This window comes from Cervus canadensis, chromosome 17 (genome assembly GCF_019320065.1).
Source record: "Cervus canadensis isolate Bull #8, Minnesota chromosome 17, ASM1932006v1, whole genome shotgun sequence".
NCBI classification, from domain to species: Eukaryota; Metazoa; Chordata; class Mammalia; order Artiodactyla; family Cervidae; genus Cervus; species Cervus canadensis.
The window spans coordinates 10,835,795-10,853,067 of record NC_057402.1 but is presented as its reverse complement, the minus strand read 5'-3'; the positions used below and the strand labels follow the sequence as shown (position 1 = coordinate 10,853,067).

At 44.7% G+C, this 17,273-nt stretch overlaps 2 protein-coding genes across 6 annotated transcripts in view; one reads left to right on the top strand and one right to left on the bottom strand.

The window, feature by feature from the left end:
- Positions 1-3,411, top strand: part of PPP4R4 (protein phosphatase 4 regulatory subunit 4) — a 100,722-nt gene extending 97,311 nt beyond the window's left edge. For all 4 annotated transcript variants that reach the window (XM_043490239.1, XM_043490238.1, XM_043490240.1 and 1 more), the window contains one exon: positions 2,298-3,411. In XM_043490239.1, coding sequence (XP_043346174.1) covers positions 2,298-2,322 — 25 coding nt within the window. In that variant the 3' untranslated portion in view covers positions 2,323-3,411. The remainder of the gene's footprint in view (positions 1-2,297) is intronic.
- A 3,407-nt stretch (positions 3,412-6,818) lies between these two features.
- Positions 6,819-16,943, bottom strand: SERPINA10 (serpin family A member 10). Of its 2 annotated transcripts, none has more exons than XM_043490243.1 (5): positions 16,843-16,943; positions 13,587-14,341; positions 11,498-11,771; positions 9,107-9,257; positions 6,819-7,198 (listed from the first exon to the last, which is right to left on the bottom strand). In XM_043490243.1, exons 2-5 carry the CDS (start codon positions 14,302-14,304, stop codon positions 7,007-7,009), a joined length of 1,335 nt encoding a protein of 444 aa, XP_043346178.1. In that variant the 5' UTR covers positions 14,305-14,341; positions 16,843-16,943; the 3' UTR covers positions 6,819-7,006. The 2 variants fall into 2 exon arrangements, with proteins under 2 accessions (XP_043346178.1, XP_043346179.1); XM_043490244.1 differs by having other exon boundaries at positions 13,587-14,337; positions 16,843-16,896.
- Positions 16,944-17,273: the final 330 nt, after the last annotated feature.

Sequence of the window (17,273 nt, the reverse complement as noted above, 5' to 3'; positions counted from 1 at the left end):
TGTTGAAACCTTTGTTTCTCTTAGGTTAGACATGTAAGAGGGTAGTGGGGAAAAAAAATCAACGTTGGTAGAGGTCATATCCACGTAGAAGCGATTCATCCAAGATGCCCAAACTATAGTTACCGGTTTCCTCTTCCATATGGGACACCTGGCTCTTCTGATTAGAAGAGAATTTAAACAGGATTCAGATTTTCTTTTAAACATAGTTCACTTAATTCATGAATGAAGTGAAAATTAAAGTCAGTCATGTCCAACTCTTTGCAACCCTATGGACTATACAGTTCACAGAATTCTCCAGGCCAGAATACTGGAGTGGATAGCCTTTCCCTTCTCCAGGGGATCTTCCCAACCCAGGAATTGAACTGGGGTCTCCTGCCTGCACTGCAGGTGGATTCTTTACCAACTGAGCTATCAGGGTAATTCATGAATATTTTGATTAATATTTTCTAATAAAGTTTCCATCGTACATCTTTTTGCACATCAGAAGCTCCATACTGGAGTCCCATTTAGACTGAACTGTATTATAATTTGTTCTAAATTTTTAATTGGCCATTGGTATATACAAATATAGATGTATTCCAAATTCATTTAAAACTTAGAAGCACATTTATTGAATAGAGCTCAAGGAAAGAGTGGGACTATATAATAGAAAAAAATTGATAGTAAACAGAAAAAATAATATTGATGGTACAGGTTAGTAGTGTTACTACAGAGAATCTGTTAGCCATACAATATTGCTCTAATGACTGTACGGTGGAAGTTCCAGTTAAAGTCTTGAAATAGAGGCAGGACAGCGTAATGATCTATGGAGAGCACAGAGCTGGAGCCGCGTGCTCTGGTTCCCATGTGCAGTTCATGTCAGCACTCTGGTCCTCGCTGTGCCCCTCTGTGAAATGACAGGACAGACTCAGTTCATCCTCTGAGGCACCTAACCTTTTGACATCCTGAAATCCTTCCTCTTGATCACTCTTGATCCTCTTCCTCTCAAAAGACTGTTCTGGAATTCTTCTATTGAAGAACACATTTAATAATATCAGAATGCAATTCATTCTCTTCTCATCTTTCTAAATGCGACAGTCATTTATTGTTAAAAGTAAAGACCATTGCAGCCTAATCTACTTATACCAGCTCTCCATTATTGGCACCAGTTGTAAATAATCCACCTACCAATGCAGAAGACACAAACAGTGGGTAAATTCGATCCCTGGGTCAGGAAGATCCCTTGGAGGAGGAAATGGCAACCCACTCCAGTACTCTTGCCTCAGAATTCCCATGGACAGAGGCATCTGGTGGGCTACAGTCCATGCAGCCGTAACAAGTCGGACACAACTGAGCAACTGATCATTACTTCAGATGACTTCTTTATGTGTTCTTTCATTGTTGAGCATGCTTTTCCTTTTTATGGACTAAATTTTATTTTGCTCAATATTTATAATATATAATTATAGAAATGATCATATAATCAGTTGCATATATAATTGTTTAAAAAATGAATCTAAAAACAAACACTGCTAACCAGTCACGTGAAGTTTGTTGTTTTTCTGAATATTCGGAAGTAGGAGGTGTATTGGTATCACGGCTGCTTGGTTAATGTGTAACTGAATCTCCAGGTCCACAACTCTCTCCATGTTACGTGGTTCTAATTTAGACTTTCTCATGAATGCACACTGCCACATAACTGCAATAAGTGATCAGTGTCTGTAGATATTAGTCATGTTCCTGTGGACTCTTATCCACCACCATTCAGCACTATGGCATATCCAAATGAAAATCTGTCCTTTTTGCTTAAAATAAGTCTGTGAAGTGATTTCAGAAAGTATTAATTATCTCAGTTTTGCTGCTTAAAAAAATTCTATGCAATATATTCTCCAACCTTCGATTGTCATAAAGATGGATACATCTGGCATTTATAAATATCAGTGTCTTAAAGGAAGTTTAGGAATGCATCGTATCTTACGTTTTACAAGGCCAGATGATTGATAATTTTAGGTTGTGTTAATTTCCGCTATGGTTATAGAAATGAAAAACAGGAAAAGTATGAATTGAATTGAACGCTGTGTTAGATGCACATAAGATTGAGTAATTAAATGTTATTCCAAGTAAACTTTAACGTGTCATTCACTTGTCTACTTAATTGCAGTTCTCATATATTAGGTTTTTTCAAACTGGATTGTATCAGTTTCTTTACTTTGTAAGTATTATATGGATAAACTTTTTCATGTTTTGTTTTCTTTTTTCTTCTCCCCCCCTCCCCTTCTTCCTTCTCTTCTTTCTTTCTTGCTTCTTTTCTGACAAAGGAAATCCAGAAAATCCAATCCTTAGTCCATCTCCTTGATGAAGGAGGCAAAACAAAGACAGCTGGAGATAATGTGATTGACGAACAAAAGCTAAAGCAATGGCTGGTGACTGGAAAAGAGAGAGATACATAATGGCAGCTGATGTTGTTAAACGTTCCATATTTGAAATTATATTCCCTAGGAGGTATAATATATATTTCTTGAACAATAATGTGGTTACAGAATTCCAATGTTATAGTGAAGTGTAATAAAAACAGCATTAGGTATGTGCTTTAACTACTGCTACAAAAGAGATGTCTGCATTTATTTGTGCAGGAAACCATCTATTTAACTGTGCTAGAGTTTAGCATTTAAAAATTGTATGAAAGGCCCAAATCAACTGAAATCACCCTGCCTAGCTAATCACTTGAAGGGGGACTTGGGAGTAAAAAAGACACTGCATTTTCTCACAAATCTCCAAGCCCAATAGGAAAGTCACACTGAAACGGTACAAACAGCTGTCCTAAATTGTATCAGTCCTGCGATTGTGGTGACAGGATGTTGTACCTGGACATTCTGAAATTAAAATTTGGCAATGAAAATTCTACAAAGATTTCTGATAACTTTTAGCTACAACTACCTTAAAAATAATAGATTGATGATTTCCTTTGTTACCTAGAAGAATTTATTTTATAAATACTTTGTTTACATTTTAGATTGTATTTGTCCTTACTGAATTAGAAATGATGAATCTAGTTTGAATCAGCTGTTATTCCAAGCTATCATGCTTAAGCTATGTCAACAGCATTTATTTGTACTAATGCTATTATTTCCATCAAAATTTGCCTGAGGAACCTATCCAGTTCTTAATTTTAAAAATGTCAGTTCTTGAGATATACTGTATGAAGCTATTGTCAGCTTCTCTATTTCAAAATGCAATCAGCATATAATTATATTGATATTGAAAATATTTGTTTTTTTAAAAAAATATATTGATGTATGATAAAGATGATCTAATTTGTGAATGCATATGCGTGTGTGGTTACTTTTTATAATGTGAAATAATGAATAATGAATTTACTCAAAATAAAACATAGGTTAATGAGATACCTGTGTTTGTGAAAACAGTTTTAAATATTTTCTGTAGTTTTTATTCTGTAATTAAAGACAGTTTATTTTTAAGTAATGAACAAGAAAAGGGCACAGACATCAACTAAAATCACCCAAGGGGACAGCTACTCAGTATGAGGCTTTCATGGTGTTTGTTTTCCCCTTTCCTTACCTATGGCCTCTTTTTTGGCTATTTTTAGTGATGCTTAATATCTTTCATTGAAGGACCATCAGGTAAATGGAATTGTTCAACCATTCATTTTGTCAGTAGTTAAAAATTGATTAGGTATGAGAAGCTTGACAATACTGGTTAGTTCATACATTCTTTGTGGATTTCACTTAACCATGTTAGTGATGTCTCCTACTAACATCACTAACGTGGAACTGAATACATTATGATCTAGGAGAGAGCATCTGGGGTACACAATGGATGTCAGAGCAGCATCAGTTTTTCTAGCACTTTAGTTCATAGTCAGCATTGACTCTGTTACTTTAAATAAAATGCAGAATTTTATTTGCTCAATAATAAGTTTAACAGAGTTAGGACTTTTTCTTTACCATGCATGCAGGAGAAGAAGAAAATGATTTGACAGAAAAGTCACTAATGTTTATAAAGCTCAGAAATCTACAGAAGTCAGCTGCAGTCTTATCTTAGGCACTAAATTAATCTATTAAGACAGTCAATCAAAGTTATGTTTAGAGGTTTTCTTTTTTTCCAAGAGAACACGATAATTACTAAAATTGTTGAAATATTTGTTAAAATTATACTTCCAAGGACAGATACATAGAGCAAAAAACAAGTAGTGACATTTATGAATATCTGTATGTATCTCAATTTCCACCAGAAACAATGATTGATACTCTTGAAAAAGTTCTCAGTCTAACAGGTTATCAAATAGTTCCTTTCAACCAGTTGTATGACAAAGACACATCTCTCTCTAACTGTCGCTGCAGAGAAATAGAAACATCTTTGTTAATTATGGAAACTTGCAGTTTTAAGGATAGGTTCTAGAATGTCACTAATCAGCATTATAAGCAAAAAAACAGACCTGTAGAATCAATCTTACTGGCAGAAATAGAGCTAAAATGGTTTTACTTAATAGAGAAGAGCATATAGAGCTTTGCTCCCATAACCTTGTTACATTTAAAAATCATTTCTGTTACTTGACTTCCTGGGCTTTATAAAGATGCCTTATTCTGGAAGAGTGAGTCCATTTTACCTACAGTCAGTGGCATATGTGAAATAATTTGAATTGAAATAGAACAGTATCTTCAGCTTGACTGGGGTTTATACCATGAAGATAAAATGAATTCAGTTAATTCAATAATCTGATCTCAGTTGTGGCATGAGTGTTAGGAAGTGAGTATGAGTGTGTATGTGTCTGTGCAGGAACAGTTTTTAAAATCTGACCCTTAAATATAGTGAAGTGTTGTTAGAATATTCAGAATTTTCCTCTTCGGTTGAAACAGATTTTTTTGTAAGATCAGTTACATTTTTCCTTAATCTGCCTTTTTCACCATGCATACATATTTAGAAAATCTAGTATCCTTGGAGCTTCTTAAGCATATGTGGGGAAATACTAATTTTTTTTTATAGAGAACAGGGCCATTTTCTGCCTTAAAGAGTAACGCGTCAGATATCATTGTCCCATGTCATCATCGTTCTGTGCAAATATGTGCAGAGAAGGCAAGAGTTTGAGTGTATGCTCTATGAATGCTTTGATAATCATGAACCTTCTATCACTGGGTTTGGCCAATTTATTTCAGAGGGTATTGTGGCTTTCTTCTTTAGATTTCATTTCTAAAGACATGAGTAATTTGACTGAGCCCTCTTTTATTTCTCTTTCTGCTGTTTTTCTACAAACGAAGCTCATTAATTGAATAGTAACAAGTCACTTAAGGATGTCAACTGAAGTTAGTCCTCTATTTTTGTTTCTTTCTAGGCCCTAGAGTTGCCTGGCTTACTGATATCAGTCAGTGCATGTGGAGGGCATACAGGAATGAACTAATATCCAGGTTTTAGAATGATAAAGAGTCAGTCTCTAGACTGCAGTTTATTATTATTATCTATTCACATTAGGTACTATTCACATATATCTGTCAGTTGTAATAAGAGGAATAACTATACAGTAAATTTAAGTATATTTAAATTGGCTAGCAAACAGATAAAAATCCAATTAGGTGGTTAGTCAACCTAGTTGACATTCCAAAAATAGTTAACTGTACTCCTGAGTCTCTGAATTTACTCCTAAAATATTTTCTTATCTCTATAAAAGATGATGACGGGCTCAGAAACTGTTTTGTTATCTTTCTTTGAACCTTGGGACAAAGTCCATGCTTACATTCTGTTTAATCACAACGGGTAACTGAGACGTGAGCACATGCCTCCTGTTGAACTGCACCCCATGAGATGCTTTAGACAGGAAGAAGGAAGAGTGGAATGGGCTTGGGGCCTGGAGTCGGGAGTGGCAGGGCCCTGACTCTGCCATTGCTGCACTGGTTTTCCTTCCTCTGAGATGCCCTGCCTGATTTCTCCATTCGATGCTGTAGGCATAGGACGTCAGGCCCACAATACTTTCAGGGACCCATGAAGATGTCTTACTGCTTGCTATAAACAAGTTTCATGCTTTGCATTAGTATAAAGACAGATATAACTGAGAATATATTCACCTTTATACAAATACAGTCATAAATATTTTTATTATACACACATATATGTTTGTGTGTGTATATATGTATATACACATATATGTGTGTGTGTGTGTGTGTGTGTATAAAATGGAAGAAGGAATCCACAGAGGCAAAAGGGCCTGGGGCCCATGAAAGCCTTGCCTGCATCCATGTGTGCTCAGTTACTCAGTTGTGTCCGACTCTTTGTGACCCTATGGACTGTGGCCCACCAGGCTCCTCTGGAGATTCTCTAGGCAAGAATACTGGAGTGGGTTTCCATGCCTTCCTCCAGGGGATCTTCCCAACCCAGGGATTGAACTCGAGTCTCTCAATGTCTCTTGCATTGGCAGGCGGGTTCTTTACCACTAGCGCCACCTGGAAAGCCCCATGAAACCCTTACTGTGGCCCTTTCTCTGGTTTCCCGTTTCTTGGCTTTGTATAAAAAAATTAAGAGATTGAACTGGAAGATCTGTAGCTCAGTTAATGGCTCCATGGCATAGGAAAAACCACATGGCGGCAGATGCTGTGATCAGGCCTGACTACAGCTCTCTTTTTTCTAATTTTAGTCGCCAAGAAATTATTCTCTAGTAGGTTAAAATAGAACACTGATTTGTACCAGGGAGCAGTAAAGAGAGCGAAGCACATGACCCATGGAGAATGTGTACTTGTCTTCTTCCCAAAGACTTCATCTTGAAATAGAGTTCTGCTAAGTCCAGATACCAAGATGGTTTCAGTTAATAACATAGGCTCTTACAAACAGGCTTAAAATACCAGCCAGCTCGTACAAACATCTCCTTAAAATAAGCTTGAATTTCATATGCAGACCTATCTAAGAATGGCTCAACTAGCACTTGAGGACAAGAGGGGACGCCCAGTGCCAATGTCCTTGTGGATTCAGACACCTTGGATCCAGCATCGCTGTAGATCCAAGGACTCACGCATGTTGTAAATCACAGGAGAGTTGGATTCACCACCCGGCCCAGAAATAGCACGGTTCTGGAGGTTTCTTCATAGACGATGAAGAGAAATGGCCGGTCCACTCTGATGATGGGAGGCATGTAATAAGCAGTGATTTCTGATAGGGTTCCTGCCATTGCCTCTGTACCTTCTTCATCCACCTCAATCATCGCTCTTTGTAAAACCTAGGAAAGGAAATATGTGGAAGAACATTTGTGTGCTCATGGAGACGAGGGGATTCACTGAACCCCCAAACACTTTTTGTTATGGTCCTTACCCACAGGGCTGTGCTCTTGGGATGTACTGGTACAGGGCTCATCTGCAGAGGGGAATGGTCTGCGATTGCCCGAGCAACTGCCTCAGAAGCCCCTCAAGCTCCAGGGGACACCAGGAACCCGATTGTGAAATTCATTCTGGCCAGGGACCAGGGGACTCTGTGGCTGGCCAGTTCACACACACACGGATCAATTTTAGTATATGTGCTGCCGAAGCGAGCACAACACACACACATGGATCAAATCAACAAATACTTACTGAGCATGCACTTTGTGCTACTTATTTTTAAAAATATTCATTTGGCTGTACCGGGTCTGAGCTGTGGCATGCAAACCCTTCGTTGCAGCATTTGGAATCTAGTTCCCTGAGCAGGGTTTGAACCCAGGCCCCCTGCATTGGGAGTGTGGAGTCTTAACCAGTGGACCACCAGGGAAGTCCCTGTGTTATTGATTTTCGAACTGAGCTGATATACCTCCTGGAAGGTTTTCAAGCTGTCTGGAACCCCTGAGAACTTTGACCTTTCTGGCAGGCAGGGGGTGGGAGGGAGGTGGGGCAGGAATGTGGTTATTCTGTAGCAGTCTCCTCGAACCTGGTACCACTCTAAGGTGTCCCCTGGAGCAAGCCTCTGGGTCCCTGAAGTCTTTCTGAACTCAGGTGGCCTGGATATAGACTACCCGTCCTGTTCGCAAGACCCTTTTGTCCAAGAACCTCATGTGATGAGAGTAATGGACCTGTATAATTATTCTAAAAAGAGATAATGAAAACAGTGTATTAATAATAATACCTAGACATTCTCTTAAGTTCCTGGAGTGAAAATTCCCTTCCTGGAGTAAACAAAGGGAAAACATCAATAATTTAGAGTTTAAGCTCTAAAACCAAAACACATTTCTTCAGTCTTTCATGTGTTTGTAGCAGAAATGCATATGTTGGATGCTACAGAGGCAGAACTAAGGACAAAGAATGTAATTTGGGGGAATTACAGGTCAAAATATATATATGAATAAAACGCAAAAAACAGTTTTAGCCATTTGTAGATTGAGCTGCTTTTCAAATAAGTTCTGTGTCACTGCAAACATTAAAAAACAAAGCTGGAAGATTGTTTTGTAGGGATCTATCAGAGGGGGTTTTCAGAAGAGGCGGGAAGTTAGCCAGATGACCCCGGGGGTTTTCTTCCCTCTCCAAAGCAGTGGGCGTCACTGGCAGTCAGGTGGTTAAGAAGAAGATTCCACTGCAGGGAGTGTGGGCTCAATTCATGGTCGGGAAACTAAGATCCCACAAGCTGCAGGGTGCAGCCCCTCCCCCCACCCAAATCAGTGAATAAAACGGTCAGGTGGTGCAGTTTATGGGCTTCTAAGTGAATCTGTGAACCAAGTCCCTTTTGGGGTAAATTTCTCCTTGAGCACTGAGAGAAGAGAGGGAGGGAGCGCTACATAAATTAGTTAAACAGATGTTTTAATAAAGTAGCTCCAAATTCTTCAGACATCCAGCTTGGGCGCTGTTTCAAGTCTTTGGGAATTTTAATCTAGTTTTCTACTACAAGGCTTCTCTTGTGGCTCAGCTGGTAAAGAATCCACCTACAATGTGGGAGACCTGGGTTCCATCCCTGGGTTGGGAAGATTCCCTGGAGAAGGGAAAGGCTACCCACTCCAGTATTCTGGCCTGGAGAATCCCATGGACTGGACAGTCCATGGGGTCGCAAACAGTCAGACACGACTGAGCGACTTTCACTTTTCTACTACAACTCAGCCTTTTATCGACGTTCAGTGGGATGGAAAAACATCTGTTCTCTTGGACCCCCCTGAAAGAGCCTGACTTACCTTGGAAACTTTCAGGTTTCTTTCAGTAGCCGCGAGATTACTCAGGTCAGCCCAGGGTGAGAAGATTTTTCGGACTCCCATCTGTTTAAGCAGCTCATGCATCTTATACTTTTGGTCTAACTTGAACTTTGGAAAGAAAACTTCCATTTTTCTGTGGTACAAGTACATATAATGGTGAACCGTAGACAAAAACTGTAGATTCTGAACACTAAAAAGGTCACACCTTCTTTTTACCTTCCTCCAAGTTTACTCCTAGTAACAAGTCTCCTTCAGTTGACTGTAGCTCATTCTGCTCTTTTGTAATGGTCTGACTCAGAGAAGAGAGTTCTGACTTATCAAATATGTATTACTTCTGCTTCAGGAAACCAGTTTTATTTCCCAATGACTCACATTCTCTTTAGGGAAAGATGCCGTCCTTTGTATCCATTTCCCTGTGTGTTAAAAACAACCCAACCAAATACCTCCTGCCATGGATCCTGCAGACTCCTGGAGGCGGGCTGTTTTCAGTCCCTATTCTGTGGACTCCCAGGATTCCAGGAGAAACTTGGGAGTCTGGGAATGGTCGGGGGAGAGGAGCAAGGGAAATTTTCAACCCCCTATTTATTTTTAGCCAGAGAAACTCTGATATTTATCTGTCTTATCTATCTCTCTGCCTATCTATCTAGCTATGTTGGGTTGGCCAAAAAGCTCATTCAGGTCTTTCTATGCCACCTATAAAAATATACATTGGAGTTCTTACCCTTGTTTAGAAAGATGGGTTCTGTGGCTCAAAAATAAAAGAATGTAAACTACTAACTGGTACTAAATAGTCTTAAAGAAGTCCCAGTGTCTTCATCTGTGAAGTACAGCCAAAATACCAATACCGATTTCACCGTGTTCTTCAGAGGAGTCAATGACATAACATATGTGAAGCACCCAGAACAATGTCTGGTGTAGAGTAGAGGCCCAATGAATATTCATTTCCTTTTGCCCCCTCAACCCTTCTTTCTTCCTCTCTTGTAGAGTTGGGCAGGGCTCACACTGTAGTGTAACTGAGGACATGGCAGGTCTTGAAGACTGATTTATAAATTGATTCACCTAAACATTTGTTGAGGGCTTACTACGTTGAAGTCCTTTGCCAGGCTCTAAGGATTTAAAGAAGAGGAATGAAGATAAAATGAACACTGGGACCTTTAGCTGGACTCCCCTCTGTGTCAGATTCTAGAGTGATGGATTCAGGAGGCATCGCCTTGGCCTCCTTACTGGTGCTGACTTCCTTGTACCCTGATGGGTGGATTAATTTATTCCACAAGCATTTGCGAGCCTGCCCGGTGCTCCCACCCCTGCTCTCTGTGCTCAGCCTCCTCCCCAGGTCATCGCATCTGGTCTCATGGTTCCATTTTTGTGCTGCTGACTCCCCAGCCTGGACCTCACCCCCCACACACCAGATCCAGCCGTTGATACCCAGCTGTTGCCTTTTTGATATCCCCACCCGGCTGCCTAATAGCTATTTCTAATCCAGCTCATTCCAACTGAACTTTTGCACATACCCCTTGGCATGTTCGTCCCACAGTCTCCCTTTTCAGTATGTGGCAAATCCTTCCAGTTGCTAAGGCCACAACCTTCATCTTTGTCTCCCCCCTTTCTCTCTCGCCCACATCCCATCCATGGGCCAATCCCGTGACTTCCAGGTTCACAGATCCAGGACCCGCTGCTCCTCCTTACCTCCGCTGCCACGACCTGCCACTGTCCTGATCTGGGCGGTTATGCTGACCACGTGACTGGTCCCCTTGCTCCTACCACATGGCCCCAGCGTCTCTTCTCAACAAGCACAGACCATGTTGCTGCTCAGCTTGGCTCCAGTGGCTTCCCATCTCTTTTGGAAAAAGCCCAAGTCTTTCCCAGGGCCTGTAATGTACAGTCCTGGGTGACGGCTGCTGGTTCCCCTGCAACCTCACCTCCAAACTGCGGCAGCCTCACCGGCCACCTCACTGTGCCTCGAACCCCCACCAAGCAGGCTCCCAATGCAGAACTTTCACACTTCCACCTGTAACTCTTCTCTCCCTCAGGGCACCCTCACAGCCCTCCTTCATCTTAGGTGTTTGCCTACGTCTACCTTCTTGGCCTGGCCTCCCCTGGTGCCCACCTGCACCTCACTAGCATGTGAGCTCCCTGAGGAGGGCTAGCATCATGCATACATCACGCCTGACAAGTGGGAGAGCCTTGATGAGGACTGGCCAAGTGAACAAGGAGGCACGCACTGTGACAGATGCTGACAGAGTGGAAAACAGGACAAGTGCAGCCCCTGCCATCAGGGAGCCCGCCATGGGGCAGGAGAGGCGCAGAATGAAACTGCGAGTGCCCACAGGGAAGGGGAGGCTGAGCTGGGGCAGGGCGACGGGAGAGCTGTACCTGGCTTTCATGTTCCTAAGCCACACGTCCACCAGGTCTGTGGTCAAGTAGTCTTCAAGGGTGAGGTGGTCACCTATCCTCCCCATGAGGACCACCAGCATGGAGGCGTTTCCTCGGTAGGGCAGCTTGAGGACATGGCAACGAAAATTCTTATCAAAAGTGGAGGCAAACTTGCCTGACTTGTACATCATGGGCACCTTGACAGTCTTGTACTTGTCCAGGTAGAAAGTGTCCATTTCAGTAAGAGCAGGGTCAAAAGGGATCAGCCATTTCCCTGAACAGGTAAGAAAGGAACTCATTGTAGAAACGATCCTCCCCTAAAGCATCATTTTTGCCAAAGTAATAAAAGGCCAGGGTTCTGTCCCCCTTTTTGCCCAACTAGGAAAGGTATCTTTATTGCATTTGTTTTGCCCACAGCTCAGGCAGTCAGGAGGAAGGCATGGCAACCCACTCTAGTATTCTTGTCTGGAGAACCTCCATGGACAGAAGGGCCTAGGGACTAGGGCCTAGTCCTTGTGGTCGCACAAAGCCGGACATGACTAAAGTGACTTAGCATGTATGCATGCAGGCAGCCAGAATAAATTTCCCAAAGATCAGCCTTTCCCAGGCTCCTTTCCCAACTGACAAAACATGAATCCAGGGACTTCCCTCATTGTCTAGTGGTCCAGAATCTGCCTTCCAATGCAGGGAACACAGGTTTGATCCCTGGTCCAATGCAGGGCACACAGGAACATCCCACATGCTGTGGGGCAACTAAGGCCGCGTGCCACCACTATGGAGCGTGACGAAACAAGAGCCCTGACACAGCCACAAATAAAGTGGTGAAAGCCACTCAGTCGCGTCCAACTCTTTGCAACCCCATGGACTAAGCAATCCATGGAATTCTCCAGGCCAGAATACTGGAGTGGGTAGCCTTTTCCTTCTCCAGGGGATCTTCCCAAGCCAGGATTGAATCCAGGTCTTCTGCATTGCAGGCGGATTCTTTACCAACTGAGCCACAAGGGAAGCCTGTAAAATACACACACACACACACACACACACACACACACACACACACGAATCTACCCAAAGACCTGCTGGAATCACACACTGAAGCAAGGAGATATCCCCTAACCACCTGTGGCTCCCTCACTGTTCTGGACAAAACACAGGGTGAACAAAAGTCACTCATTCCAGACGATGCCCGAAGGACACACTTCCGTCTATACTCGCTTCCTTGTGGTTGGTTAGCTCCAACCTAGAGAAGACTTTGGGCCTGGCTGCAGCCCTGTCTGCAGGAAGGGCTCTCTGACCGCTCCTTTGGTGCATACAATGTGCAGACAGAGGCCCCCGGCAGACGCGATGACGTTCCCACCTGTCCTGGGCTCAGTGAGGCTCTGAGCAGGGGGCACCTTGGCCGCCGGCATGCAGGCGCGTGACTCCGCACACAGACATCGGTCTGGCCTGGCTCAATGAAAGTCCCCCTCCCGGACATTGCAAGTCCCCTAGTGTCTCCTTCCTGCTACAACGGTGGCCATGCAAGGCCACTGCTCCACGAGAAAGGCAGGATGGAAAGGACCTGAGATGAACCCCTCCTCTGAGTTCAGCTTCTGCCGTTTACCTTGTGACCTTGACCTAGCCAACCTCTCTGAGCCTCACTTCTCTATAGTAGGTGGGAGAGTTTGCATTTTCTATACTGAGAATCTGAGGACAAGCGACTTTGTCACTTGCCCCAGTTCACAAAAGTAGAGGGTGAAGGAGCAAAGATGTAACCCTAAATATCTCAGATGATCTAGTTTAAAAAAAAAATAACCCAAAAGGTTCCCCATGTCAGAATGTCAGAGGAGAGCTAGGTAGACATGTCTGGAAAATTATCAGTAAGGCCTGCAGGCACACGGGGCCCCCAGGGCAGGGGCATCAAATGGACACATTGTCTGGCACTGTGCCGGGTACATCCTACCTGTTCAATGCATGTTTCAATCTGTTTGCGAAACCTGAGAACATGTTCCTAGGAAATCCTTTGGCATCAACTGGACACAGGCCCAGAAGGAAAGGAAGAGACAGGCAAAGAGACTCACGGCTTTGGAAGAGCAGAATGTTATCCAAGTACCTTTGAACAAGATGTAATCCACGAGAATTAATTCAGTGTCAGGATTAATCTCATCGAAGAGCTTGGGAAGTTTCCCCTGCGTCTGTTGGTTCATGTAATGATTCATGAGACTTTTGGCCTGGGAAGTGTTACGAAAATTCACAGTCACACACTCCATATCGAAATACCTCTTGGAGAGATTGAGGAAGGTCTCTCTGATGTCAAAGTCCTTGTGGATGAAGGCGAAACTCCCCTGGGCCAGGCCCAGCTCTGGGTTATGGGAGAGGCTCTCTCGCAGCTGCTTGAAGAGGGCAGGCAGGCGTGGCGGTCGGGTCTGGTTCAAGGTCTGCAAGAGGAGTTCCTCCAGCTGGGCTCTACTGTGCCCCCCGGCCCCCAGAGTCAAGGCAGCCATGGCCCAGGCCAGGCCGAGTGGGGAGAAGACCACGTTGCCATCATGCTTCAGGGAGATCTTACGTAGCAGGCTGAACCCCAAGTTGGAGGCCTCCCTGGAGAGCTTCTGCCCCTCGGTCGAAAGCCAAGGGGAGTCTTCCTCCCCCTCCTCCTCCTCTGGAGCCCACAGTCTCTCACTGGTCTGGTTGGTCTTGTTTTGGGCCCTGGCAGTTAGCAGAGTCTGCAGCCCTGCCTGGACCTCCGGCGAGCGGGAAGCAAGGGTGGAACCTGGCGCCAGCCATGCCTGGGCCAGGAGGCAGGCCAGCAGAAGGCTCAGCACCGCCCACATCAGGGCAGCGTGGAGGCCCGGTCAGCAGCAAGGCTTCCTTGGGAGAAAAGAAGGCAGAGATCGTCCTTAATGTCTGATGCCCACCTCCTCCCTGGGTCCTCCTCCGGTGACCTCACTTCCTTCCTAGGGGTCGAGGCTTATCTCCCCAAGGCAGGGCGGGGGAGACCCTGAGCAAATAGGGTCATGGTTGTCACCTGAATTGGTGGGTGGGGAGGTGTCTTATTTCACGGAGAAAAACCTCCACCAGTTTCCACTGGGGACTAGGCCACAGACCTCACAGAGTTTCCATCAGCAGAGACCCTCTGAGCCAGGCCACCTGAAGCAAAATGTGCTGCCAGGGTGTGGTTCCCAGGCCTCTTGTTGATGCAGAGGCCTGTGTCCTCGCTATGCCGGCTACAAGATGACCCCCTGGCTCTGGGACTTAGCACATTGCTTTTGGCTTTTGATAAACAGGGTCACAGCCTCTGGGGCCTCATTCTTTCTGTGGCTTGAGTGGCATAACCTTATTCGGTGAAATGCTCGGCTGTTTTCTGCGAGTGTTTAGGAAGCTCTGCCCAATTCTAGGGAGAAGGCAATGGCACCCCACTCCAGTACTCTTGCCTGGAAAATCTCATGGATGGAGGAGCCTGGTAGGCTGCAGTCCATGGAGTCGCACAGAGTCGGACACGACTGAAGTGACTTAGCAGCAGCAGCCCAATTCTAAGTGGCAAGCCTGCATTCCATAGGTCACTCCAGCATTAAGTGTGCTGGGTAAAGACCTGCTGGAGTGTACCAAATGTACCCAGGTTCATGCCTTCATTATATCACAGGCTTTAGCAACCCTTTGTAAATTAATCCCACAGCAAGATACTCTTAAATTCAGAGTCACTTCTGTCTGTGATGGTTTCCATGTGGTGCTAGTAGTAAAGAATCTGTCTGCCACTGTAGGAGATGCTGGTTTGATCCCTGGTTTGGGAAGATCCCCCTGAAGAAGGAGATGGTAGGGTGGGTTGTCACACATTCCCATTCATCTCAGTATTCATGATCAGCAGGAAGAAAGAAGGTTTCCACATACCCACTCCAGTATCTTGCCTAGAAAATCCCATGGACGGAGGAGCCTGGTAGGTTTGCAGTCCATGGGGTTGCTAAGAGTCGGACACGAGTAAGCGACTTCACTTTCACTTTTCACTTTCTTGCACTGGAGAACGAAATGGTAACCCATTCCAGTGTTCTTGCCTGGAGAATCCCAGGGACGGGGGAGCCTTGTGGGCTGCTGTCTATGGGGTCGCACAGAGCCGGACACAACTGAAGCGACTTAGCAGCAGCCACATACCTTAGTAACAGCAAACTGCCCATCACTTGGTGCCAACAAGAAATTGCCATAACTCTGAACTCTCATTCTCCTCCAATGAGCTTTTATTCAAAACAACGCTCCCCAGCTTCCTCCTAGAACCTAATAAAAGCCAGCCTGGCCTTTGTCTCTTTGGGAACTGCCTATGATTGGCCAGTTTGTCCTGAATTGCAATTCCTCTGATATTCCTGAACCTATTCATCTTTACTTCATTATAATTGCCATTAATTTTGTTTAAGGGGCTTCCCTGGTGGCTCAGATGGTAAAGAATCTGCCTGCAATGCAGGAGACCCAGATTCAATCCCTGGGTCAGGAAGATCCCCTGGAGAAGAAAATGGCTACTCACTCCAGTATTCTTGCCTGGAGAATCTCATGAACAGAGGAGCCTGGCAGGCTATAGTCCATGGGGATGCAAAGAGTTGGACATGACTTTCATTTTCTAAGGGGCTTCCCAGGTGGCTCATTGGTGAAGAATCTGCCTGCCAATGCAGGAGACACAGGTTCAATCCCTGCTCCGGGAAGATCCCATATGCCATGGAGCAAAGCCCATGAGCCACAACTACTGAAGCCTGCCCGCCTAGAGCCCGTACTCCACAACGAGAAGCCACTGCAGTGAGAAGTCCATGGACTGCAACTAGAGAGTAGCCCTGGGTTGCCACAACTGAAGAAAAGTCCATGCAGCATGAAGACCCAGCACAGACAAAAATAAGTACATAAATAAAATTTAAAAACCAATTTTTTTTGTTTGTTTAAAGATGACACAGAGATGTGGCACCCTAAATAGAACCTGAGCAGTAAGAAATCAACCTCTCACTCACCACTTCTCAGCCCTTAATATACCTGGGGCTGCAAACCCACCCCCAGATCTGGAAGCTGCAGGGACTCACTTGCTTGGGCAGACAGGTCTCTGGGAAGAAGGCCAGAGAGCTATGTGGGGCTTGCAAGTGACTGTTGTGGGCATGACATCTCAAGCCTTCAAAGCCTCTTCCGCTGGCCTCCTCTCTGCGGAGGAAGCCCCTGTGTCTACAACAAGCCTCTTACCTCCCCCACCTCCTCGCTGCCCCATCCAGTCCAGGCATGAGGGCTCAGCGCTGCCCAGGTTGCCACCCCCTCCCCTGGGAACCCACCCAGAGGAGACAGAAGGTCTTCTCTCCCCATCCCTCATTAGGCAGACACTCTGAAGTCTCCCTTTGATTTACTGCTCTTACCAGTGAGTGGCCACCTGGTGCCTGGGAAGGTCCTTCATTTAGGGCAAAGACAGAAGGTTAGGGCTTGTAGCCGAAAGCCTGCAGCAAATATTTGCTATTCCAAAGTGTGATCCCCCCGTGGGGCTGTTACTGATTAACATCCTGCTTGGAGATGGTGGCGTTTCTGGTAAAGTCAAGAGGGAGAGAGAGGCTTCCCATAATCCCCTGCAATCCTGCACCCCTGACCCTTGGGCAATTCCTCCATGAAGTCATCTGCTTCTCAAGCCAGGCAGCACCCCAGTGAGACCCAGCTCCTCGTGGGACGTAGCTGCTGCTGGCGCTGAACACCTCGCAGGAAGGAAGGGCTGGAACCCACGGAGGCCTCCTGGGTCCCCAACTCAAAGCTGGGCCCCGTGTGAGGAGGGAAGGCAGAAATGAATAAGACCTGCTCC